The sequence below is a fragment of the Bombina bombina genome, chromosome 7, assembly GCF_027579735.1.
Source record: "Bombina bombina isolate aBomBom1 chromosome 7, aBomBom1.pri, whole genome shotgun sequence".
Taxonomy (NCBI): Eukaryota; Metazoa; Chordata; class Amphibia; order Anura; family Bombinatoridae; genus Bombina; species Bombina bombina.
Window position 1 is genome coordinate 602,026,211 of NC_069505.1, and position 25,515 is coordinate 602,051,725.

The 25,515-nt window shown below is 44.7% G+C and overlaps 1 protein-coding gene across 1 annotated transcript; it reads left to right on the plus strand.

Annotated features, from left to right (window-relative positions):
• Positions 1 to 3,958: 3,958 nt before the first annotated feature.
• LOC128636675 (E3 ubiquitin/ISG15 ligase TRIM25-like) lies at positions 3,959 to 5,542 on the plus strand. Its single transcript, XM_053689666.1, has 2 exons — positions 3,959 to 4,843; positions 4,880 to 5,542. Exons 1-2 carry the CDS (start codon positions 3,959 to 3,961, stop codon positions 5,540 to 5,542), a joined length of 1,548 nt encoding a protein of 515 aa, XP_053545641.1.
• Positions 5,543 to 25,515: the final 19,973 nt, after the last annotated feature.

A 25,515-nucleotide genomic window follows, 5' to 3' on the forward strand; every position in this document is an offset into this window, starting at 1 on the left:
TGGTGTGTGTGTGTGTATGGTGTGTGTGTGTGTGTATATGGTGTGTGTGTATATTGTGTGTGTACTGTATATGGTGTGTGTGTGTATATGGTGTGTGTATATATGGTGTGTGTGTGTGTGTGTATGGTGTGTGTATATATGGTGTGTGTGTGTGTGTATATGGTGTGTGTGTATATATGGTGTGTGTGTATATGGTGTGTGTGTATATGGTGTGTGTATATATGGTGTGTGTATATATGGTGTGTGTATATATGGTGTGTGTGTGTGTGTGTATGGTGTGTGTATATATGGTGTGTGTGTGTGTGTATATGGTGTGTGTGTATATATGGTGTGTGTGTATATGGTGTGTGTGTATATGGTGTGTGTATATATGGTGTGTGTGTATATTGTGTGTGTACTGTATATGGTGTGTGTGTGTATATGGTGTGTGTATATATGGTGTGTGTGTGTGTATATGTTGTATACACAGGCTGTACATGAACCTGTCCTCATGCACACCAAGTAAGGGCAAATAACACAGCAACACCCGCTTCTTAAAGACACTGCAGAAACATTTTCACTAAAAAAAAATCTCTTTGCAGAAAATGAAAAAAAGTTCTGCCTCAATGTGATACTGGTACGTTGTGTAAGTCACTAATAACTGTTGCATGATTGATGATGATATGAGGACCGGTCCGGTGATGCAGCAGTGGCACTGAGTACTGACAGGCAGTGGGGACTGGGGGAAACCACTATTTTATTGAGGCTGTTCTATATACAAGTACATTTTAAATTCACTGCCCATATGGATCATTATACAAAAAATGTAAAGACAGCTTTTTGATTTATTTATTTTTTAAATGAATGAGAAATGCCCGGGAAATAAAATGTGTACATTGCAGATTCAGTCATTTTTTTTGAACACTGGCATTTCAGATCTTGTCCAGCAGCGCCACATGCTGGGTGTAGTTTAATTGTAAAGAGCTAATTGTGTAAACTACACCCAGCAGGTGGCGCTGCTGGAGAAAATCTCAAATGCCGGTGTTCAAAAACACTGACTGAATCTGCAATGTTCACATTTTATTTCCCATGTATTTCTCAGTACATCAATTCATTTTAATAAATAAATAAATAAAAAAGCTGTGTCTTTACATTTATTGTATAATGATCCATATGGTCAGTGAATTTAAATTACATTTATTAATAATCTTGTTGTATAAGTGGTATTTTTGTCACCAATTCTTTAAAAACAAAATTACACACTACTGAGCCTTCCACTGGAAACTTAATCTGATTCTATGTGGTTAAATTATTATTATTATATTTATTTAAGGATTGTGCTATGTTCTAATTACACAAAATATTAGTGTTTATTTGTCCAGCAGCGCCACCTGCTGGGTGTAGTTTACACAATAAAATAATAATAATAATTTATAACCCCAAATAATCAGATTGAGTTCCCCACTGGAAGGCTCAGTATAGTGTAATTTTGTTTTTAAGGAATTGGTGACAAAAATACCACTTATACAAGATTATTGTTATAGTTTTATATTTTAACTAAGAAATGAAGAGAACTACAATTGGAATTTGTGTACTGTAAAGAGAGAGAGAGAGAGAGAGAGAAGTGTGTGTGTGTGTGAGAGAGAGAGAAAAGTGTGTGTGACTGTGTGTGTGTGTGTGAGAGAGAGAAGTATGTGTGTGAGAGAGAGAAGTGTGTGTGTGTGAGAGAGAGAAGTGTGTGTGTGTGTGAGAGAGAAGTGTGTGTGAGTGTGTGAGAGAGAGGTGTGTGTGTGTGACAGAGACAAGTGTGTGTGTGTGTGTGTGTGAGAGCGAGAGAGAGAAGTGTGTGTGTGTGAGAGAGAGAGAGAAAGAAGTTTGTGTGTGTGTGAGAGAGAGAGAAGTGTGTGTGTGAGAGAGAGAAGTGTGTGTGTGTGAGAGAGAAGTGTGTGTGTGACAGAGAGAAGTGTGTGTGTGTGTGAGAGAGAAGTGTGTGTGTGAGAGAGAGGTGTGTGCGTGTGTGAGAGAAAGAGAAGTGTGTGTGTGTGTGTGTGAGAGAGAGAGAAGTGTGTGTGAGAGAGAGAAGTGTGTGTGTGTGTGAGAGAGAGAAGTGTGTGTGTGTGTGTGTGTGAGAGAGAGAGAGAGAAGTGTGTGAGAGTGAGAGAAGTGTGTGTGAGAGAGAGAGAAGTGTGTGAGAGGTAGAGAGAGAAGTGTGTGAGTGAGAGAGAGAAAAGTGTGTGAGTGAGAGAGAGAAAAGTGTGTGAGAGTGAGAGAGAGAAGTGTGTGAGAGGGAGAGAGAGAAGTGTGTGAGAGGGAGAGAGAGAAGTATGTGAGAGGGAGAGAGAAGTGTGTGAGAGGGAGAGAGAGAAGTGTGTGAGAGGGAGAGAGAAGTGTGTGAGAGGGAGAGAGAGAAGTGTGTGAGAGGGAGAAGTGTGTGAGAGGGAGAGAGAGAAGTGTATGAGAGGGAGAGAGAGAAAGACGTGATTTGGATTCATATATTTGCTTCTCGGGCGTATAATAGTCAGTGCCTCACTAGCCTCTGACCTCACTGCACGTCACTGATGCACACACATATACCTTTATATATATATATATATATATAAAATGAGCCAATCAAATACAGATGTAGGTGTGTCACTGTAACCAATCACATGTGTGTGTACTCAGTGTGTGAGAGAGAGAAGTGTGTGTGTGTGTGTGTGAGAGAGAGAAGTGTGTGTGAGAGAGAGAAGTGTGTGTGTGTGTGTGAGAGAGAGAAGTGTGTGTGTGTGTGTGTGTGTGAGAGAGAGAGAGAAGTGTGTGAGAGTGAGAGAAGTGTGTGTGAGAGAGAGAGAAGTGTGTGAGAGGTAGAGAGAGAAGTGTGTGAGTGAGAGAGAGAAAAGTGTGTGAGTGAGAGAGAGAAAAGTGTGTGAGAGTGAGAGAGAGAAGTATGTGAGAGGGAGAGAGAAGTGTGTGAGAGGGAGAGAGAGAAGTGTGTGAGAGGGAGAGAGAAGTGTGTGAGAGGGAGAGAGAGAAGTGTGTGAGAGGGAGAGAGAGAAGTGTGTGAGAGGGAGAGAGAGAAGTGTGTGAGAGGAAGAGAGAGAAGTGTGTGAGAGGGAGAGAGAGAAGTATGTGAGAGGGAGAGAGAAGTGTGTGAGAGGGAGAGAGAGAAGTATGTGAGAGGGAGAGAGAAGTGTGTGAGAGGGAGAGAGAGAAGTGTGTGAGAGGGAGAGAGAGAAGTGTGTGAGAGGGAGAGAGAGAAGTGTGTGAGAGGGAGAGAGAGGTGTATAAGAGGGAGAGAGAGAAGTGTATGAGAGGGAGAGAGAGAAAGACGTGAATTGGATTCATATATTTGCTTCTCGGGCGTATAATAGTCAGTGCCTCACTAGCCTCTGACCTCACTGCACGTCATTGATACACACACATATACCTTTATATATATATATATATATATATATATATATATATATATATATAAAATGAGCCAATCAAATACAGATGTAGGTGTGTCACTGTAACCAATCACATGTGTGTGTATGTATGTATATATACACACTCAGTATATATATATATATATATATATATATAAAATATGTATATATACACACTCAGTGTGTATATATATATGTATATATAAACATACACACACTCAGTATATATCTATCCATCTATCTATCTATCTATCTATCTATCTATCTATCTATCTATCTATATATATATATGTACACACACACACCCAGTGTATGTGTGTGTATGTATGTATGTGTGCATATATATATATATATATATATAGATATACACACTTTTTTTTTTAACCCCTCCCCCCCGCGCTTATCTGTCTGGTATTTTTGTTGCAGAGACCTGGCAACCCTAAGTATACTAAGCACTGTATACTGAAAGGGTAAACAAGAAGCAAATACCCCAGTGAGTCTGAGACCCTCACCACATCCTGTGCTGCAGAAGACACTTCCAGTTTCATTTTGTGCTACTGGATAATACAAGCATGGCATCTGCTGATCTGAGAGAGGAGCTAACCTGCCCCATCTGCCTGAGCATTTATACAGATCCTGTAACTCTGAGATGTGGCCATAACTACTGCCTGGGCTGTATTGAGAGTGTGCTGGGTACCCAGGAGGGGTCTGGGCTTTATTCCTGTCCTGAGTGCAGAAAGAGATTCAGTAACCGACCTGAGCTGCAGAGGAACCTGAAGTTAAGTAACATTGTAGGTTGTTTCATTCCTACTCATGAAGGGACACATTCTGGGGTCTTCTGCACTTACTGTGTTCACTCTCCTGTACCTGCTGCTAAATCATGTCTGCATTGTGAGGCTTCTCTGTGTGATTCCCACCTGAGGGTACACAGCAAGTCTGAGGAACACGTCTTAACTGAACCCACCACTTCCTGGGGTAACAGAAAATGCTACAAGCACAAGAAGCTCCTGGAATATTACTGCACTGAGGATGCTGCCTGTATCTGTGTGTCCTGCTCCCTGGCCGGAGAGCACAGGGGACACCAGGTGGAGCTGCTGAATGAGGCTTCTGAGAAGAAGAAAGAGAAACTGAGAGATGTTCTGCAGAAACTGACCACAAAGAGAGAGAAGACTGAGAAAAGAGTCCAGAGTCTGCAGGAGCACAGGAGAGGGGTGCAAGAGAAAGCAGCTGGTGTAACAGAGCGACTCACTTCCCTGATTAGGGACATCAGGAAACAGCTGAAAGACCTAGAGAAGCGAGTCCTGAGTGACATCACCCGGCAGCAGGAGCAGGTTTTACTCCCAATCTCTGATCTGATCCAGCAGCTGGAAAAAGAGAAGGACGAGCTGACCAGGAAGATGAGTCACATTGAAGAGCTGTACAACTTGACTGACCCATTAACTGTCCTACAAGAACAGGTATCACACAGAGATGACTTTTGTGGTGCTGAGAAGGGAGATAATGAGGTCACACAGAGAGGTGATAAACAGGTCCCTGCTGGGGGGGATTTGGAGGATTCGATCTCAGTGACCTTATACAGAGGTTTAGCTGATATTATGACTGATGTAAAGAGAAAGATTTATGTGCAGGTGACATCAGACATATTACTGGATATAAACACAGCTGGTAATAAAGTTATTGTATCAGGTGACTTGAAAACTGCATCCTGGTCACATATAAGCCAGAAGCGACCCAAAACACCTGAGAGATTTACATATGGTTCTCAGGTATTAAGTACCAGGAGCTTTTCCTCAGGGCGACATTACTGGGAAGTGCAGACCAGTGAGTCAGGGTACTGGTGTGTAGGGGTTTGTTATACCAGTATGGAGAGGAGAGGATATCAGTCTGAGATAGGATATAATAACAAGTCCTGGTGTTTGTATAGTGATAATAAAGGTCTTTACATTAGACATAACAATATAAAATCCTCATTAAACCCCCCTCTATCATGTGACACAGTAGGAATACTGCTGGACTTTGAGGCTGGGCGTCTGACCTTTTATGAGCTGTGTGACCCGATCAGACACTTACACACTGTCACTGTCACCTTCTTCACTGAGCCTCTTCATGCTGCATTCTGTGTATGGGGTGATGCCTGTTTGAGAATTCTTTGCTAGATACACTGATAATAATGTTAATATTAATGCTACTTCCTGGCAGTCTCCTAGTCCCGCATTCACAGTGAACAAAACTGTGAAATGCTCATCTCTAGTTTGTGTTATGTTGTTTAAACTAGATTTGAAATAAAAACAAAATTGTTCATGAAAGTCTTTTCTTGTTTTTTTTTTTATTATCAAATATTTATATGACTTAGTCACTTATCTGTGTCCCCTGATGACTTGCTGTCACTTCTCTGTGTCTCCTGATTACTTGCTGTCACTTCTCTGTGTCTTTTGATGACTGCTTTCACTTCTCTTTGTCTCCTGATGAGTTGCTGTCACGTCTCTGTGTCCCCTGATGACTTGCTGTCACTTCTCTGTGTCCCCTGATGACTTGCTGTCATGTCTTTGTGCCCCCTGATAACTTGCTTCCATGTCTCTGTGTCTCCTGATGACTTGCTGTCACGCCTCTGTGTCCCCTGATGACTTGCTGTCACTTCTCTGTGTCCCCTGATGACTTGCTTTCACGTCTTTGTGTCCCCTGATGACTTCCTGTCATGTCTCTGTGTCTCCTGATGACTTGCTGTCATGTCTCTGTGTCTCCTGATGAATTGCTGTCATGTCTCTGTGTCCCCTGATGACTTGCTGTCACTTCTCTGTGTCCCCTGATGACTTGCTGTCACTTCTCTGTGTCCCCTGATGACTTGCTGTCACTTCTCTGTGTCCCCTGATGACTTGCTGTCATGTCTCTGTGTCTCCTGATGACTTCCTGTCATGTCTCTGTGTCTCCTGATGAATTGCTGTCATGTCTCTGTGTCCCCTGATTACTTTCTGTCTCTTCTCTGTGTCCCCTGATGATTTGCAGTCACTTCTCTGTGTCTCCTGATGATTTGCTGTCACTTCTCTGTATCTCCTGGTGATTTGCTGTCACTTCCCTGTGTCTACTGATGACTTGCTGTCACTTCTCTGTGTCCCCTGATGGCTTGCTGTCACTTCCCTGTGTCCCCTGATGACTTGCTGTCACTTCCCTGTGTCCCCTGATGACTTGCTGTCACGTCTTTGTGTCCCCTGATGACTTGCTGTCACTTCACTGTGTTTCCTGATGACTTGCTGTCACTTCCCGTTGTCTCCTGATGACTTGCTGTCACTTCTCTGTGTCTTTTCATGACTTGCTGTCACTTCTCTTTGTCTCCTGATGACTTGCTGTCACTTCTCTGTGTCCCCTGATGACTTGCTGTCACTTCTCTGTCACTTCCCGTTGTCTCCTGATGACTTGCTGTCACTTCTCTGTGTCTCCTGATGACTTGCTGTCACTTCTCTTTGTCTCCTGATGACTTGCTGTCACTTCACTGTGTTTCCTGATGACTTGCTGTCACTTCTCTTTGTCTCCTGATGATTTGCTGTCACTTCTCTGTGTCCCCTGATGACTTGCTGTCACTTCTCTGTGTCTTTTGATGACTTGCTGTCACTTCCCGTTGTCTCCTGATGACTTGCTGTCACTTCTCTGTGTGTCCTGATGACTTGCTGTCACTTCTTTTTGTCTCCTGATGACTTGCTGTCACTTTTCTGTGTCTCCTGATGACTTGCTGTTACTTCTCTTTGTCTCCTGATGACTTGCTGTCACTTCTCTGTGTCCCCTGATGACTTGCTGTCACTTCTCTGTGTCTTCTGATGACTCACTGTCACTTCCCGTTGTCTCCTGATGACTTGCTGTCACTTCTCTGTGTCTCCTGATGACTTGCTGTCACTTCTCTTTGTCCCCTGATGACTTGCTGTCACTTCTCTGTGTCTCCTGATGACTTGCTGTCACTTCTCTGTGTCCCCTGATGACTTGCTGTCACTTCTCTGTGTCTCCTGATGACTTGCTGTCACTTCTCTTTGTCTCCTGATGACTTGCTGTCACTTCTCTGTGTCCCCTGATGACTTGCTGTCACTTCTCTGTGTCTTCTGATGACTCACTGTCACTTCCCGTTGTCTCCTGATGACTTGCTGTCACTTCTCTGTGTCTTCTGATGACTCACTGTCACTTCCCGTTGTCTCCTGATGACTTGCTGTCACTTATCTGTGTCTCCTGATGACTTGCTGTCACTTCTCTGTGTCCCCTGATGACTTGCTGTCACTTCTCTGTGTCTTCTGATGACTCACTGTCACTTCCCGTTGTCTCCTGATGACTTGCTGTCACTTATCTGTGTCTCCTGATGACTTGCTGTCACTTCTCTGTGTCCCCTGATGACTTGCTGTCACTTCTCTGTGTCTTCTGATGACTCACTGTCACTTCCCGTTGTCTCCTGATGACTTGCTGTCACTTATCTGTGTCTCCTGAGGACTTGCTGTCACTTCTCTTTGTCTCCTGATGACTTGCTGTCACTTATCTGTGTCCCCTGATGACTTGCTGTCACTTCTCTTTGTCTCCTGATGACTTGCTGTCACTTCTCTTTGTCTCCTGATGACTTGCTGTCACTTCTCTTTGTCTCCTGATGACTTGCTGTCACATAACATATTCCTGTTTATTAGGTCAGCCGTAGCAACACGGCTCCACTGTATACAATAATAAGAGGCACTCTACACATAGTTATGTGTGAATGTATAGGCAGTATAGCTAGAGCTTAGAGCTTATAGTTCACTATCATATAGCTCAGCATACATAAATACCACAACAGGACACATAATATTAAGAAATGTTATGATTATAAATACAACTAGATAATATAAAGCTAACTTGGTTTTCTATGGAAATACACAAAGGTCCCCCCCCCCCCTTTTTGTGCACTAGGGACGTTTGGACAGAAGAGGTACGAAGCAATCTGTTCATATGTAAAACTATTCATATATATTTTTCTTTTTCATTGCAGCAGACTTTATTATTAGTAACAATTATTCTGGATTGTCTTTGTCATAACATTTTTATATATCCTTTTGGTAACACTGTACATAGAGAAAAAGGTGCATTGTATTTCATAAAGTCAAATGATTGGTTTAATCGGATGGCCAATGAGAGGAAGGATTGCCCTTGAAAAAGGGCGCTTGTTTTTAACATTTTATTCAGCAAGGACTACGGCTGGGAAGCCGAAACGCGTCAGCTGTTACACTTCCTTCCTCCCATTGCTAGCCATCCGACTGCTGCCAATGTACTGAGAAGCATTGTGTGATTGTACACGCTGAAACAAGTAGCTTTCAGCACGAGTTTAAAGCTTTTTACACGTAGCGATATTGCAGTGAGTAAACGCTACTTGCACATCCACCGGTGCTCCTGTTTCTATTTCTTTGAATTTGTTAACAAGGATTCCTCTATAGTGAGCACGGACGTAGGCACCTGGAATCGAAGAGTGCATCCTCCCCCCTCCTTTCCGGATTGGACCACAAGGCAAGAGAGAGAGTGACGATCGACACCAATAGCCAATGGAGTAAGCTGCACGCATCTGAGGAGGGCGTGATCTATGCTTTGACGTTTCCGGCCAGTCTACAGAGCAGAGTGGAATATCACCGGACAGCACGGACAATTTGTGAATCGTAGGATCACAAGTATGGATGAGTTCTGTCGTGCAGTTTGAAGGCCGGACCCGCATAAGATCGCACCCTAAGACCGGATGCGGTAAATCAGCTCCCATTTACTAACTCTACCTGGTTTTAAGGTTTATGTTTTACATTATTGCATTGGGGAGTCACCTCCAGCCTTGGGGCTCATTCACTCTTCTGCAAGTTGACTGTAGACGGAGTAATAAGAGACATCAAAAGCGCAGTTAATTATTGTGACAATTGATATTTAGTTAACAATTGAGTGTGTAAACCATTGCTGTTTTGAATTCATGTCTCTGTGTCCCCTGATAACTCACTGTCTCTTCTGTTTCCCCTGCTGACTTGCTGTCATGTCTCTGTGTCCCCTGATGACTTGCTGTCACTTCTCTGTGTCCCCTGATGACTTGCTGTCACTTCTCTGTGTCCCCTGATTACTTTCTGCCTCTTCTCTGTGTCCCCTGATGATTGCAGTCACTTATCTGTGTCCCCTGATGACTTGCTGTCACTTCTCTGTGTCTCCTGATGACTTGCTGCCACTTCTCTGTGTCCCCTGATGACTTGCTGTCACCTCTGTGTCTACTGATGAATTGCTGTCACTTCTCTGTGTCCCCTGATGACTTGCTGTTACTTCTCTGTGTCTCCTGATGACTTGCTGCCACTTCTCTGTGTCTCCTGATTATGCTGTTACTTCTCTGTGTCTCCTGATGACTTGCTGCCACTTCTCTATGTCCCCTGATGACTTGCTGTCACTTCTCTGTCTCCCCTGATGACTTGCTGTCAAGTTTCTGTGTCTCCTGATGAATTACTGTCACTTATCTGTGTCCCCTGATTACTTGCTGTCATGTCTCTGTGTCACCTGATGACTTGCTGTAACTTCTCTATGTCCCATGATGACTTGCTGTCATGTCTCTGTGTCTCCTGATGAATTTCTGCCACTTCACTGTTTCCCCTGATTACTTGCTGTCACCTCTGTGTCTACTGATGAATTGCTCTCACTTCTCTGTGTCTCCTGATAACTTGCTGTTACTTCTCTGTGTCTCCTGATGGCTTGCTGTCACTTCCATGTGTCCCATGATGACTTACTGTCACTTCTCTGTGTCTCCTGATGACTTGCTGTCACTTCCCTGTGTCCCCTGATGACTTGCTGTCTCTTCTCTGTTTCCCCTGATGACTTGCTGTCTCTTCTGTTTCCCCTGATGACTTGCTGTCATTTATCTGTGTCTACTGATGACTTGCTGTCATTTATCTGTGTCTCCTGATTACTTGCTATCACTTCTCTGTCTTCTGATGATTGCTCTCACTTCTCTTTGTCTCCTAATGAGTTGCTGTCACGTCTTTGTGTCCCCTAATAACTTGCTGTCTCTTCTCTGTTTCCCTGATGACTTGCTGTCATGTCTCTGTGTCTACTGATGACTTGCTGTCATGTCTCTGTGTCCCCTGATGCCTTGTTGTCACTTCTCTGTGTCCCCTGATGACTTGCTGTCCCTTCTCGGTTTCCCCTGCTGACTTGCTGTCATTTCTCTGTGTCTACTGATGACTTGCTGTCACTTCACTTTGTCTCCTGATGACTTGCTGTCACTTCTCTGTGTCCCCTGATGACTTGCTGTCACATCTCTGTGTCCCCTGATGACTTGCTGTCACTTCTCTGTGTCCCCTGATGACTTGCTGTCATGTCTCTGTGTCTCCTGATGACTTGCTGTCTCTTCTCTGTCGCCTGATGACTTGCTGTCACTTATCTGTGTCTCCTGATGATTTGCTGTCACTTCTCTGTGTCCCCTGATTACATTTCTGTCACTTCTCTGTGTCTACCGATGCCTTGCTATCACTTTCCTGTGTTTCCTGATTACTTGCTGTCACTTCTCTGTGTCTTCTGATGACTGCTTTTACTTCTCTTTGTCTCCTTATGAGTTGCTGTCATGTCTTTGTGTCCCCTGATAACTTGCTGTCTCTTCTCTGTTTCCCCTTATGATTTGATGTTTCTTCTCTGTTTCCCCTGAGGACTTGCTGTCATGTCTCTGTGTCTACTGATGACTTGCTGTCACTTCTCTGTGTCCCCTGATGACTTGCTGTCACTTCTCTGTGTCCCCTGATGACTTGCTGTCCCTTCTTGGTTTCCACTGATGACTTGCTGTCACTTCACTTTCTCTCCTGATGAGTTGCTGTCACATCTCTGTGTCCCCTGATGACTTGCTGTCCCTTCTTGGTTTCCACTGATGACTTGCTGTCACTTCACTTTCTCTCCTGATGAGTTGCTGTCACTTCTCTGTGTCTACTGATGACTTGCTGTCACTTCTCTGTGTCCCCTGATGACTTGCTGTCACTTCTCTGTGTCTACTGATGACTTGATGTCACTTCTCTATGTCACCTGATGACTTGCTGTCCCTTCTATGTGTCTACTGATGACTTGCTGTCACTTCACTTTGTCTCCTGATGACTTGCTGTCACTTTTTTGTGTCCCCTGAAGACTTGCTATCACGTCTCCGTGTCCCCTGATGACTTCCTGTCACTTCTCTGTGTGCCCTAATGACTTGCTGTCACATCTCTGTGTCCCCTGATGACTTGCTGTCACTTCACTTTGTCTCCTGATGACTTGTTGTCACTTCTCTGTGTCCCCTGAAGATTTGCTGACACTTCTCTGTGTCTACTGATGACTTGCTGTCACCTCTCTATGTCTCCTAATGACTTTCTGTCACTTCTCTGTGTCTCCTGATGACTTGCTGTCACTTCACTTTGTCTCCTGATGACTTGCTGTCAATTTTCTGTGTCCCCTGATGACTTGCTGTCACATCTCTGTGTCCCCTGATGACTTCCTGTCACTTCTCTGTGTCCCCTGATGACTTGCTGTCATGTCTTTGTGTCTCCTGATGATTTGCTGTCACTTCTCTGTGTGCCCTGATGATTTGCTGTCACTTCTTTGTGTCCCCTGATGACATTTCTGTCACTTCTCTGTGTCTCCTGATGATTTGCTGTCACTTCTCTGTGTGCCCTGATGACTTGCTGTCACTTCTCTGTGTGCCCTGATGACTTGCTGTCACTTCTCTGTGTCTTCTGATGATTTGCTGTCACTTCTTTGTGCCCCCTGATAACTTGCTGTCTCTTCTCTGTTTCCCCTGATGACTTGATGTCTCATCTCTGTTTCCCCTGATGACTTGCTGTCATGTCTCTGTGTCTACTGATGACTTGCTGTCACACCTCTGTGTCCCGTGATGACTTGCTGTTACTTCTCTGTGTCCCCTGATGACTTTCTGTCACTTCTCTGTGTCTTCTGATGACTTGCTGTCACTTCCCTGTGTCCCCTGATGACTTGCTGTCACTTCTCTGTGTCTCCTGATGATTTGCTGTCGCTTCGCTTTGTCCCCTGATGACTTGCTGTCACTTCTCTGTGTCCCCTGATGAATTTCTGTCATTTCTCTGTGTCTACTGATGACTTGCTGTCACTTCACTTTGACTCCTGATGACTTGCTGTCACTTCTCTGTGTCCCCTGAAGACTTGCTGTCACTTTTTTGTGTCCCCTGATGACTTGCTATCACGTCTCTGTGTCCCCTGATGACTTGCTGTCAAATCTCTGTGTCCCCTGATGACTTGCTGTCAAATCTCTGTGTCCCCTGATGACTTGCTGTTACTTCTCTGTGTCTTCTTATGATTTGCTGTCACTTCCCTATGTCCCCTGATGACTTGCTGTCACTTCTCTGTGTCTCCTGATGATTTGCTGTCACTTCTCTGTGTCCCCTGATGATTTGCTGTCACATCTCTGTGTCCCCTGATGACTTGCTGTCACTTCTCTGTGTCTTCTGATGACTTGCTGTCACTTCCCTGTGTCCCCTGATGACTTGCTGTCACTTCTCTGTGTCTCCTGATGATTTGCTGTCGCTTTGCTTTGTCCCCTGATGACTTGCTGTCTCTTTTCTGTTTCCCCTGATGAATTGCTGTCATTTCTCTGTGTCTACTGATGACTTGCTGTCACTTCACTTTGACTCCTGATAACTTGCTGTCACTTCTCTGTGTCCCCTGAAGACTTGCTGTCACTTTTTTGTGTCCCCTGATGACTTGCTATCACGTCTCTGTTTCCCCTGATGACTTGCTGTCACTTCTCTGTGTACCCTGATGACTTGCTGTCACATCTCTGTGTCCCCTGATGACTTGCTGTCACTTCACTTTGTCTCCTGATGACTTGCTGTCACTTCTCTGTGTCCCCTGAAGATTTGCTGTCACTTCTCTGTGTCTACTGATGACTTGCTGTCACTTCTCTATGTCTCCTAATAACTTGCTGTCACTTCTCTGTCTCCTGATGACTTGCTGTCACTTCACTTTGTCTCCTGATGACTTGCTGTCAATTTTCCGTGTCCCCTGATGACTTCCTGTCACTTCTCTGTGTCCCCTGATGACTTGCTGTCATGTCTTTGTGTCTCCTGATGACTTGATGTCACTTCTCTATGTCACCTGATGACTTGCTGTCCCTTCTCTGTGTCTACTGATGACTTGCTGTCACTTCACTTTGTCTCCTGATGACTTGCTGTCACTTTTTTGTGTCCCCTGATGACTTGCTATTACGTCTCTGTGTCCCCTGATGACTTGCTGTCACTTCTCTGTGTGCCCTGATGACTTGCTGTCACATCTCTGTGTCCCCTGATGACTTGCTGTCACTTCACTTTGTCTCCTGATGACTTGCTGTCACTTCTCTGTGTCCCCTGAAGATTTGCTGTCACTTCTCTGTGTCTACTGATGACTTGCTGTCACTTCTCTGTGTCCCCTGAAGATTTGCTGTCACTTCTCTGTGTCTACTGATGACTTGCTGTCACTTCTCTATGTCTCCTAATGACTTGCTGTCACTTCTCTGTCTCCTAATGACTTGCTGTCACTTCTCTGTCTCCTGATGACTTGCTGTCACTTCTCTGTGTTTCCTGATGACTTGCTGTCACTTCTCTGTGTCCCCTGAAGATTTGCTGTCACTTCTCTGTGTCTACTGATGACTTGCTGTCACTTCTCTGTGTCCCCTGAAGATTTGCTGTCACTTCTCTGTGTCTACTGATGACTTGCTGTCACTTCTATATGTCTCCTAATGACTTGCTGTCACTTCTCTGTCTCCTAATGACTTGCTGTCACTTCTCTGTCTCCTGATGACTTGCTGTCACTTCTCTGTGTCTCCTGATGACTTGCTGTCACTTCTCTGTCCCCTGATGACTTGCTGTCACTTCTCTGTCCCCTGATGACTTGCTGTCACTTCTCTGTCTCCTGATGACTTGCTGTCACTTCTCTGTGTCCCCTGATGACTTGCTGTAACTTCTCTGTGTCCCCTGATGACTTGCTGTCACTTCTCTGTGTCTACTGATGACTTGCTGTCACTTCTCTGTGTCCCCTGATGACTTGCTGTCACTTCTCTATGTCTCCTGATGACTTGCTGTCACTTCTCTGTCTCCTAATGACTTGCTGTCACTTCTCTGTCTCCTGATGACTTGCTGTCACTTCTCTGTGTCTCCTGGTGACTTGCTGTCACTTCTCTGTGTCCCCTGAAGATTTGCTGTCACTTCTCTGTGTCTACTGATGACTTGCTGTCACTTCTCTGTGTCCCCTGAAGATTTGCTGTCACTTCTCTGTGTCTACTGATGACTTGCTGTCACTTCTCTATGTCTCCTAATGACTTGCTGTCACTTCTCTGTCTCCTAATGACTTGCTGTCACTTCTCTGTCTCCTGATGACTTGCTGTCACTTCTCTGTGTCTCCTGATGACTTGCTGTCACTTCTCTGTCCCCTGATGACTTGCTGTCACTTCTCTGTCCCCTGATGACTTGCTGTCACTTCTCTGTCTCCTGATGACTTGCTGTCACTTCTCTGTGTCCCCTGATGACTTGCTGTAACTTCTCTGTGTCCCCTGATGACTTGCTGTCACTTCTCTGTGTCTACTGATGACTTGCTGTCACTTCTCTGTGTCCCCTGATGACTTGCTGTCACTTCTCTATGTCTCCTAATGACTTGCTGTCACTTCTCTGTGTCTACTGATGACTTGCTGTCACTTCTCTATGTCTCCTAATGACTTGCTGTCACTTCTCTGTGTCTACTGATGACTTGCTGTCACTTCTCTGTGTCCCCTGATGACTTGCTGTCACTTCTCTGTGTCTACTGATGACTTGCTGTCACTTCTCTGTGTCCCCTGATGACTTGCTGTCACTTCTCTGTGTCTACTGATGACTTGCTGTCACTTCTCTGTGTCCCCTGATGACTTGCTGTCACTTCTCTGTGTCCCCTGATGACTTGCTGTCACTTCTCTGTCTCCTGATGACTTCCTGTCTCTTCTCTGTGTCTCCTGATGACATTTCTGTCACTTCCCTGTGTCTCCTGATGACTTGCTGTCACTTCTCTGTGTCTCCTGATGACTTGCTGTCACTTCTCTGTGTCCCCTGATGACTTGCTGTCACTTCTCTGTGTCTACTGATGACTTGCTGTCACTTCTCTGTGTCTCCTGATGACTTGCTGTCACTTCCCTGTGTCCCCTGATGATTTGCTGTCACTTCTCTGTGTCCCCTGATGACTTGCTGTCACTTCCCTGTGTCCCCTGATGCCTTGCTGTCACTTCTCTGTGTCCCCTGATGACTTGCTGTCACTTCTCTGTGTCTACTGATTACTTGCTGTCACTTCTCTGTGTCTCCTGATGACTTGCTGTCACTTCTCTGTGTCCCCTGATGACTTGCTATCACTTCTCTGTGTCTCCTGATGACTTGCTGTTACTTCTCTGTGTCTCCTGATGACTTGCTGTCACTTCTCTGTGTCTACTGATGACTTGCTGTCACTTCTCTGTGTCTACTAATGACTTGCTGTCACTTCTCTGTGTCTCCTGATGACTTGCTGTCACTTCTCTGTGTCCCCTGATGACTTGCTGTCACTTCTCTGTGTCCCCTGATGACTTGCTGTCACTTCTCTGTGTCTCCTGATGACTTGCTGTCACTTCTCTGTGTCCCCTGATGACTTGCTGTCACTTCTCTGTGTCTCCTGATGACTTGCTGTTACTTCTCTGTGTCTACTGATTACTTGCTGTCACTTCTCTGTGTCTCCTGATGACTTGCTGTCACTTCTCTGTGTCTACTGATGACTTGCTGTCACTTCTCTGTGTCTCCTGATGACTTGCTGTCACTTCTCTGTGTCTACTGATGACTTGCTGTCACTTCTCTGTGTCCCCTGATGACTTGCTGTCACTTCTCTGTGTCTCCTGATGACTTGCTGTCACTTCTCTGTGTCTACTGATTACTTGCTGTCACTTCTCTGTGTCTCCTGATGACTTGCTGTCACTTCTCTGTGTCTACTGATGACTTGCTGTCACTTCTCTGTGTCCCCTGATGACTTGCTGTCACTTCTCTGTGTCTCCTGATGACTTGCTGTTACTTCTCTGTGTCTTCTGATGATTTGCTGTCACTTCTCTGTGTCTCCTGATAACTTGCTGTCACTTCTCTGTGTCCCCTGATAACTTGCTGTCTCTTCTCTGTTTCCCCTGATGACTTGCTGTCACTTCTCTGTGTCTCCTGATGACTTGCTGTCACTTCTCTGTGTCTCCTGATGACTTGCTGTCACTTCTCTGTGTCTCCTGGTGATTTGCTGTCACTTCTCTGTGTCTACTGATTACTTGCTGTCACTTCTCTGTTTCCCCTGATGACTTGCTGTTACTTCTCTGTGTCTCCTGATGACTTGCTGTTACTTCTCTGTGTCTTCTGATGATTTGCTGTCACTTCTCTGTGTCTCCTGATGACTTGCTGTTACTTCTCTTTGTCTCCTGATGACTTGCTGTCACTTCTCTGTGTCTCCTGATGACTTGCTGTTACTTCTCTTTGTCTCCTGATGACTTGCTGTCACTTCTCTGTGTCCCCTGATGACTTGCTGTCACTTCTCTGTGTCTTCTGATGATTTGCTGTCACTTCCCTATGTCCCCTGATGACTTGCTGTCACTTCTCTGTGTCTCCTGATGATTTGCTGTCACTTCTCTGTGTCCCCTGATGACTTGCTGTCATGTCTCTGTGTCCCCTGATGACTTGCTGTCACATCTCTGTGTCTACTGATGACTTGCTGTCACTTCCCTCTGTCTCCTGATTACTTGCTATCACTTCTCTGTCTTCTGATGATTGCTTTCACTTCTTTTTGTCTCCTAATGAGTGGCTGTCTCTGTGTCCCCTGATGACTTGCTTTCATTTTTCTGTGTCCCCTGATGACTTGCTGTCACTTCCCTGTGTCCCCTGATGACTTGCTGTCACTTCTCTGTGTGCCCTGATTACTTGCTGTCACTTCTCTGTGTCTACTGATGACTTGCTGCCACACCTCTGTGTCCCCTGATGACTTGCTGTTACTTCTCTGTGTCCCCAGATAACTTGCTGTCACTTCTCTGTGTCTTCTGATGACTTGCTGTCACTTACCTGTGTCCCCTGATGACTTGCTGTCACTTCTCTGTTTCTCCTGATAATTTGCTGTCTCTTCTCTGTGTCCCCTGATGAGTTGCTGTCTCTTCTCTGTGTCCCCTGATGAGTTGCTGTCTCTTCTCTGTGTCCCCTGATGACATTTCTGTCACATCTCTGTGTCTACTGATGACTTGCTGTCACTTCCCTGTGTCTCCTGATTTCTTGCTATCACTTCTCTGTCTTCTGATGATTGCTTTCACTTCTCTTGGTCTCCTGATGAGTTGCTGTCACGTCTTTGTGTCCCCTAATAACTTGCTGTCTCTTCTCTGTTTCCCCTGATGACTTGCTGTCATGTCTCTGTGTCTACTGATGACTTGCTGTCACGTCTCTGTGTCCCCTGATGACTTGCTGTCACTTCTCTTTGTCCCCTGATGACTTTCTGTCATTTCTCTGTGTCCCCTGATGACTAGGGTTAATTGGGGATGGTGCAGGTGCAGTTAAGTTTAATAGGGGTGCGGTGGAAAATGGGGATTAGCCGGGCGAGGCATTTAGGATGGATTGAAGTGGGGAAGAGAGGAAGACCAGTTTGTAGGTTATTGTAGTAGTCAAATTGGGAAATTACCAGGGAGTGGATTAGTTGCTTAATGGTGTTAGCACTCAGAATCTATAAGATATATAAGAGGGGTGGAGATGAAAAAATAATAGCAAAATAATAGAAAAGTGGTTTAGGGGCACAATTCTTCTACTTAAGAAAGGTCCGTTTATGGACCGAAATGCATCTGTTGGTTGTGTGAGTTTTTTTACTAGTATTGCTGCAAACACATTACCCAGACCGATGCCGAGGTTCCAGATTATCGACCAGGAATACATGGGATACGTATCTCTACAAGCAATCTAATATTTATTGTGTTAATGTTTGTATTCTCATACTGCAGCCATTTTCAGACTTTAACTGGAATCTGTTATCTAATAACTGGAATGTTATCTATGGTGTAAGGCTGCAGTTGACCTAATTTATCTTTTTTTATCCCCACTGGACCTATAATGATTAAGACTTAATGTTGGCAAGTAATATTTTAAATTAACCAATAAAGTGTATATATTTTTAAGGTAGAAGAATTGTGCCCCTAAACTGCTTTTCTATTATTTTTTCTTCTCCACCCCTCTTATATATCTTATTGTTTTGTTAATTGCATACAGTAGGTAGGGTAACACCTAATAGATGCCTAGATTATGAGATTTGCGCTTAGAGGATGCGAAACGAACGCAACAAAAGTTGCGTTATTTCACCTTCATAGCGCTGCCATTACAAGTTTCTGAAAAGCCTTCTTGTGCGTGTGATATGGTGGCGATAAGCTCCATACCGCACAAAATCCAAGGGCTGAGAATTAGTGATGTCGAAAACCTAAAAATTTCGGTTAGCGAACGGCAGACTCGAACTTCCGCAACTGTTCGCGAACCGGGAGAACCGCCATTGACTTCAATAGGCAGGCGAACTTTAAAACCAACAGGGACTCTTTCTGGCCACAATAGTGATGTAAAAGTTGTTTCAAGGGGACTAACACCTGGACTGTGGCATGCCGGAGGGGGATCCATGGCAAAACTCCCACGGAAAATTACATAGTTGATGCAGAGTCTGGTTTTAAGCCATAAAGGGCATAAATCACCTAACATTCCTGTTACAAACTGCTATTTGTAACTGGCCCTTTAAATGGAAAATTGCCCTGCTTCCCTGGATTGTGGAGAAGCCTATTTGCCAGCCTCCTTCCTCATGACTATAGCCCCTGGAAGATTGTGCCCCTGAAAACGTATTAACTTTTATTGGGTGTGTATGGCCCTTTAAGAACCGTCTGGGGACATATTGTGACTTTGGTGAACAATGCCCCTTTAAGACTATGTCCCCAGACCTGTAAAATAACTTGTCCCTGGCTTCTCCCACTTGGTTCAGTAAATAGGGCTTACTGAACCAAGTACCACACAGGCAGAGTGTTCCACAGAAAGGGAGCACTGTTACAAAAGCATTAGTTTTCATTGTGTGCCATTAAGTGCTATGTGACAGACCCTTCGGTCAGAACTAAAGAGTTAACTTTGTTCAGCTTCAAGAAGCTAGTTTCTAAATACAAGTTTGCTAGCATCAGCTCTAATTAAGTTTAGTGATAAACATTCCCATTGTCTAATCACCTCCAGAGTCAGACTGCTATTGATAAGATGGACTGCATTGTTTTCTTGTGTGTAACTTGTTATCTGCTGAAGTAATTTAATTCATTGTGGCCTGTCACAGGGCGTTGTCTCTCTATCTAAATGTATCTAAATGTGTGATTGAGGATTTTATGCCTCCCCCTGAGAGTGTCCCTTTTGCATGTAACCTCAATAAAAAGCAGGCTGGGTGTTCCAGCACATCAGACCTTTTCTGACCCTCTAACTTGCAGCCTTGACTCATGTTTGTAGGGGACAGCTATAATCACTACAGGGATTGCTATGCTCTTCATACTCCCTTAGCTACTGAGCTCTTGTAAGAGCTCTTGTTCCTGATCCTGCTTCGCTCTACAGAAGGTAGAGGTTCACCTACTGGAGCCTGGTCGTAGGTCCAGGGCGCAGAGCAGACGGCGAGATACCAGCCCAGCAGCGGTGGTTCGTAGAGTCTGCATTACTTATGGTGGCTACGCAGTAGTCATGGTGTCTACGGTGCTGATGATCCTTTGGTGAGCGCTAGGAGCATCCTTTTCTACGGTCCAACTTCCAGCCAGCCTGGAGGCAACCGTAACATTTGGCGGCAGCGGTGGGATGGCGTCCTAGCGCAAGGAGCAGCACCCCAACAGCACTGATATCGTATGAGAGTTATTGAGGGCAACGCAAGCCACTGCGCAGCGTCCCTACCTACAGCAGCATGGAGCTGACAAGACACTGGTCAGAACCCTGTGAGGAGCACCTCAACCTGATCCGTCGCTATGAGGGCGCTGATTTCGTTCCAGAGGTAAAGAGGCGGCTAGTCCGATATGGTCCAGACCCTGCGCAGGAGGTAGTCAGTCGAATCATCCGAAAATTGGCTACTGAGAACGAAGCGGCACAAGCCTTTGAGCGCCAACTGTGGAGTTTGGGGGTATGGACACCTGCTCTCCAGCGAGAAAGTGAGTTACAGGGAGCGGAGAGCAACGACCTCCCTCCCCAGCGGCAGCCTGAGTCACAGGGAGAGGAGAGCAGCGACCTCCCTCCCCAGCGGCAGTATACCGTGCAGAGGGAAGAGACAACCAGTCTCCTTCCCCAACCCCAACCAGAGATACCCGAGGCAACAGGCCTCATAGACTGGTCCTGGGAGGGCCCCCAGCAGGCAGGTGGAGATGGGACCGCAGTCTCTCTACCGGCCCTACAGGGATGCTGGGCAGGCGGCCCAGATCCCCAGCAACAGACCCAGCTACAGGGAGGGGAGAGCATCGACCTCCCTCCCCAGCCGGAGTGTGCCTTCCAGGGAGAGGAGACAACTGGTCTCTCTCCCCAGCCACAGCATGTTCCACAGGGAGCGGAGAGCATCGACCTCCCTTCCCCACGGCCGCCGGAGTATCAGGAGGAGGAGGTAAGCCAATCTCCCCCTCCCCAGCTAACTCCTAACTTGGGCCCAGGGTTAACAGTGGAGATGTTAACCCCCACTGACCCCCACGTTCCCTTTGCCACCGGCCAGGACTATGCCCCAATTCCCCCAGCAGAAGAGCTGGCATTAGGACAGAGCGCTGCTGGCCTCTGCCCTACAGACCCCCTTGTTACAGGACTGGCCTGCAAACCCCTCACCCCAGCAGAAGAGCTGGCATCAGGACAGAGCGCTGCTGGCCTCTGCCCTACAGACCCCCTTGTTACAGGACTGGCCTGCAAACCCCTCACCCCAGCAGAAGCGCTGGCACCAGGGCAGAGTGCCGCTGGCCTCTGCCCCCCAAGTACCACCAGCTATTTTCCCAGCTGCGCCAGGAAGGCCGAGGATGCTACACTTTCATCCTACATCCTGGAACCTACAGGCCAGTACTACTTATTGTGGGGGGGCTACATTGCTGCTAATGTTTATTTGTGGGTGGGTTGCGAGACTAACTTAGGCACTGACCGACAGAAGGTCAGGTGCCTGGTTAGTCTCCCTCCAAAAGGGGAGATATGTTACAAACTGCTATTTGTAACTGGCCCTTTAAATGGAAAATTGCCCTGCTTCCCTGGATTGTGGAGAAGCCTATTTGCCAGCCTCCTTCCTCATGACTATGGCCCCTGGAAGATTGTGCCCCTGAAAACGTATTAACTTTTATTAAGTGTGTATGGCCCTTTAAAAACCGTCTGGGGACATATTGTGACTTTGGTGAACAATGCCCCTTTAAGACTATGTCCCCAGACCTGTAAAATAACTTGTCCCTGGCTTCTCCCACTTGGTTCAGTAAATAGGGCTTACTGAACCAAGTACCACACAGGCAGAGTGTTCCACAGAAAGGGAGCACTGTTACAAAAGCATTAGTTTTCATTGTGTGCCATTAAGTGCTATGTGACAGACCCTTCGGTCAGAACTAAAGAGTTAACTTTGTTCAGCTTCAAGAAGCTAGTTTCTAAATACAAGTTTGCTGGCATCAGCTCTAATTAAGTTTAGTGATAAACATTCCCATTGTCTAATCACCTCCAGAGTCAGACTGCTATTGATAAGATGGACTGCATTGTTTTCTTGTGTGTAACTTGTTATCTGCTGAAGTAATGTAATTCATTGTGGCCTGTCACAGGGCGTTGTCTCTCTATCTAAATGTATCTAAATGTGTGATTGGGGATTTTATGCCTCCCCCTGAGAGTGTCCTTTTTGCATGTAACCTCAATAAAAAGCAGGCTGGGTGTTCCAGCACATCAGACCTTTTCTGACCCTCTAACTTGTAGCCTTGACTCATGTTTGTAGGGGACAGCTATAATCACTACAGGGATTGCTATGCTCTTCATACTCCCTTAGCTACTGAGCTCTTGTAAGAGCTCTTGTTCCTGATCCTGCTTCGCTCTACAGAAGGGAGAGGTTCACCTACTGGAGCCTGGTCGTAGGTCCAGGGTGCAGAGCAGACGGCGAGATACCAGCCCAGCAGCGGTGGTTCGTAGAGTCTGCATTACTTATGGTGGCTATGCAGTAGTCATGGTGTCTACGGTGCTGATGATCCTTTGGTGAGCGCTAGGAGCATCCTTTTCTACGGTCCAACTTCCAGCCAGCCTGGAGGCAACCGTAACAATTCCTAAATTGTTTGGAATAACGTGCTTTAAAACATCAGGTATGATGTTGTATCGATCAGGTAGTGTAAGGGTTACGCCCGCTTCACAGTGACAGACCAAACTCCCCGTGTAACGCACCGCAAACAGTCCATTTGCACAACCACGAGATAGATAGATTTGATAGATAGATACATAGATTACATAGATCAATAGATGCAATATACATTTGATAGATACGATTGATAGTTAGATAGATTTGATAGATAAATAGATAGATTTGATAGATATATAATTTTCCAGACAGAGAATTACAAGACGTGCGGTCTGGGACCCATGGTAAGGTTCCCAGAGGCAGTTGCGGCGCCAGGGACGTGTATATGGCAGGGATTTTAGGAACCGGGAGATGGAAAAAGATGCTTGGTCGGTCCTCCTACTTCAAATGTGGCCTAAACACAAGTGGCTGTCACAAAACAGTCCGGCCACGAGATAGATAGATTTGATAGATAGATACATAGATCAATAGATGCAATATACATTTGATAGATACAAATTACATAGATCAATAGATGCAATATACATTTGATAGATACAGTACAAAATGTAGGGGGCGCCCTAATATAAATTGGAGTATATGAGAGGTGACTTTACTCTGTCCTCTAAACCCTTAGTGGGCTGGATATAGGTATATATGATTAGGCCTCACAAGGAGAAAGATGATAAAACAAATATAATATAAGACTATATATATGTAGAGATAATGTGCTTGACGTTAAATATACCAAGTATGAGAATCACATATATGAACTACAACCTCCTAAGAGAAAGATGGTGATAGAGTGGTATACAATATTAATAGTAAGCAGGTGACATAACCTGGTTAAACAAAAAAATATATATAACAAACAACCTCCTAAGAGAAAGATATATAAATATAAATATTATTGCACAAGTATCAGTTCCTAAGCATGTAGTCTCTCAGTGTAATATGCACATGATTAGAGCAGTAATAGGGTGGATAGAAAGTCTCTTGATATTAAGTACTGAAAGTCTCTGAAGTGAAGGTCAAGGCAGCTATCTGTAGAGATCCAGGCCGGGATCCAAAACAGCAATCTACAAAGATAAAAGAAGACAGATGCGCCACATGGCCCAATATTGTTTGGTCCAAAGATATATGTAAAGGTGTACGTGGATTAAACTCACATTTATTAAAGCACCTCAGTAAGTGCTATAGAGGCAGTCTGGGATCTCTACTAGGTGACTAGTAGAGATCCCAGACTGCCTCTATAGCACTAACTGAGGTGCTTTAATAAATGTGAGTTCAATCCACGTACACATTTGATAGATACGAATTACATAGATCAATAGATGCAATATACATTTGATAGATACGAATTACATAGATCAATAGATGCATTATACATTTGATAGATATGATTGATAGTTAGATAGATTTGATAGATAAATAGATAGATTTGATAGATATATAATTTCCCAGACAGAGAATTACAAGACGTGCGGTCTGGGACCCATGGTAAGGTTCCCAGAGGCAGTTGCGCGCCAGGGGACGTAAATATGGCATGGATTTTAGGAACCGGGAGATGGAAAAAGATGCTCGGTCGGTCCTCCTGCTTCAAATTTGGGGCACTGCGCGTGCAATCTATTGTGCCACCAGATATGAGTGGTGTGTTAAGTAGTACTATTCTTAGCAGTTTAATACCTGTTACTCCCCCTATCGGGGGAGGTGTATATGGCATGGATTTTAGGAACCGGGAGATGGAAAAAGATGCTTGGTCAGTCCTCCTACTTCAAATTTGGCCGAAACACAAGTGGCTGTCACAAAACAGTCCGGCCACGAGATACATAGATTTGATAGATACATACATAGATCAATATATGCCATATACATATGATAGATACAAATTACATAGATCAATAGATGCAATATACATTTGATAGATACGAATTACATAGATCAATAGATGCAATATACATTTGATAGATACGAATTACATAGATCAATAGATGCAATATACATTTGATAGATACGAATTACATAGATCAATAGATGCAATATACATTTGATAGATAAGAATTACATAGATCAATAGATGCAATATACATTTGATAGACACAAATTACATAGATCAATAGATGCAATATACATTTGATAGATACAAATTACATAGATCAATAGATGCAATATATATTTGATAGATAGATCAATAGATGCAATATACATTTGATAGATAAGAATTACATAGATTAATAGATGCAATATACATTTGATAGATACGAATTACATAGATCAATAGATGCAATATACATTTACTAGATACGAATTACATAGATCAATAGATGCAATATACATTTTATAGATAAGAATTACATAGATTAATAGATGCAATATACATTTGATAGATACGAATTACATAGATCAATAGATGCAATATACATTTGATAGATACGATTGATAGTTAGATAGATATGATAGATAAAGAGATAAATTTCATAGATATATAATTTCCCAGACAGAGAATTACAAGACGTGCGGCCTGGGACCCATGGTAAGGTTCCCAGAGGCAGTTGCAGCACCAGGGGACGTGTAAATGGCATGGATTTTAGGAACCGGGAGATGGAAAAAGATGCTTGGTCGGTCCTCCTGCTTCAAATTTGGGGCACTGCGCGTGCAATCTATTGTGCCACCAGATATGAGTGGTGTGTTAAGTAGTACTATTCTTAGCAGTTTAATACCTGTTACTCCCCCTATCGGGGGAGGTGTATATGGCATGGATTTTAGGAACTGGGAGATGGAAAAAGATGCTTGGTCGGTCCTCCTACTTCAAATTTGGCCTAAACACAAGGGCTGTCACAAAACAGTCCGGCCACGAGATAGA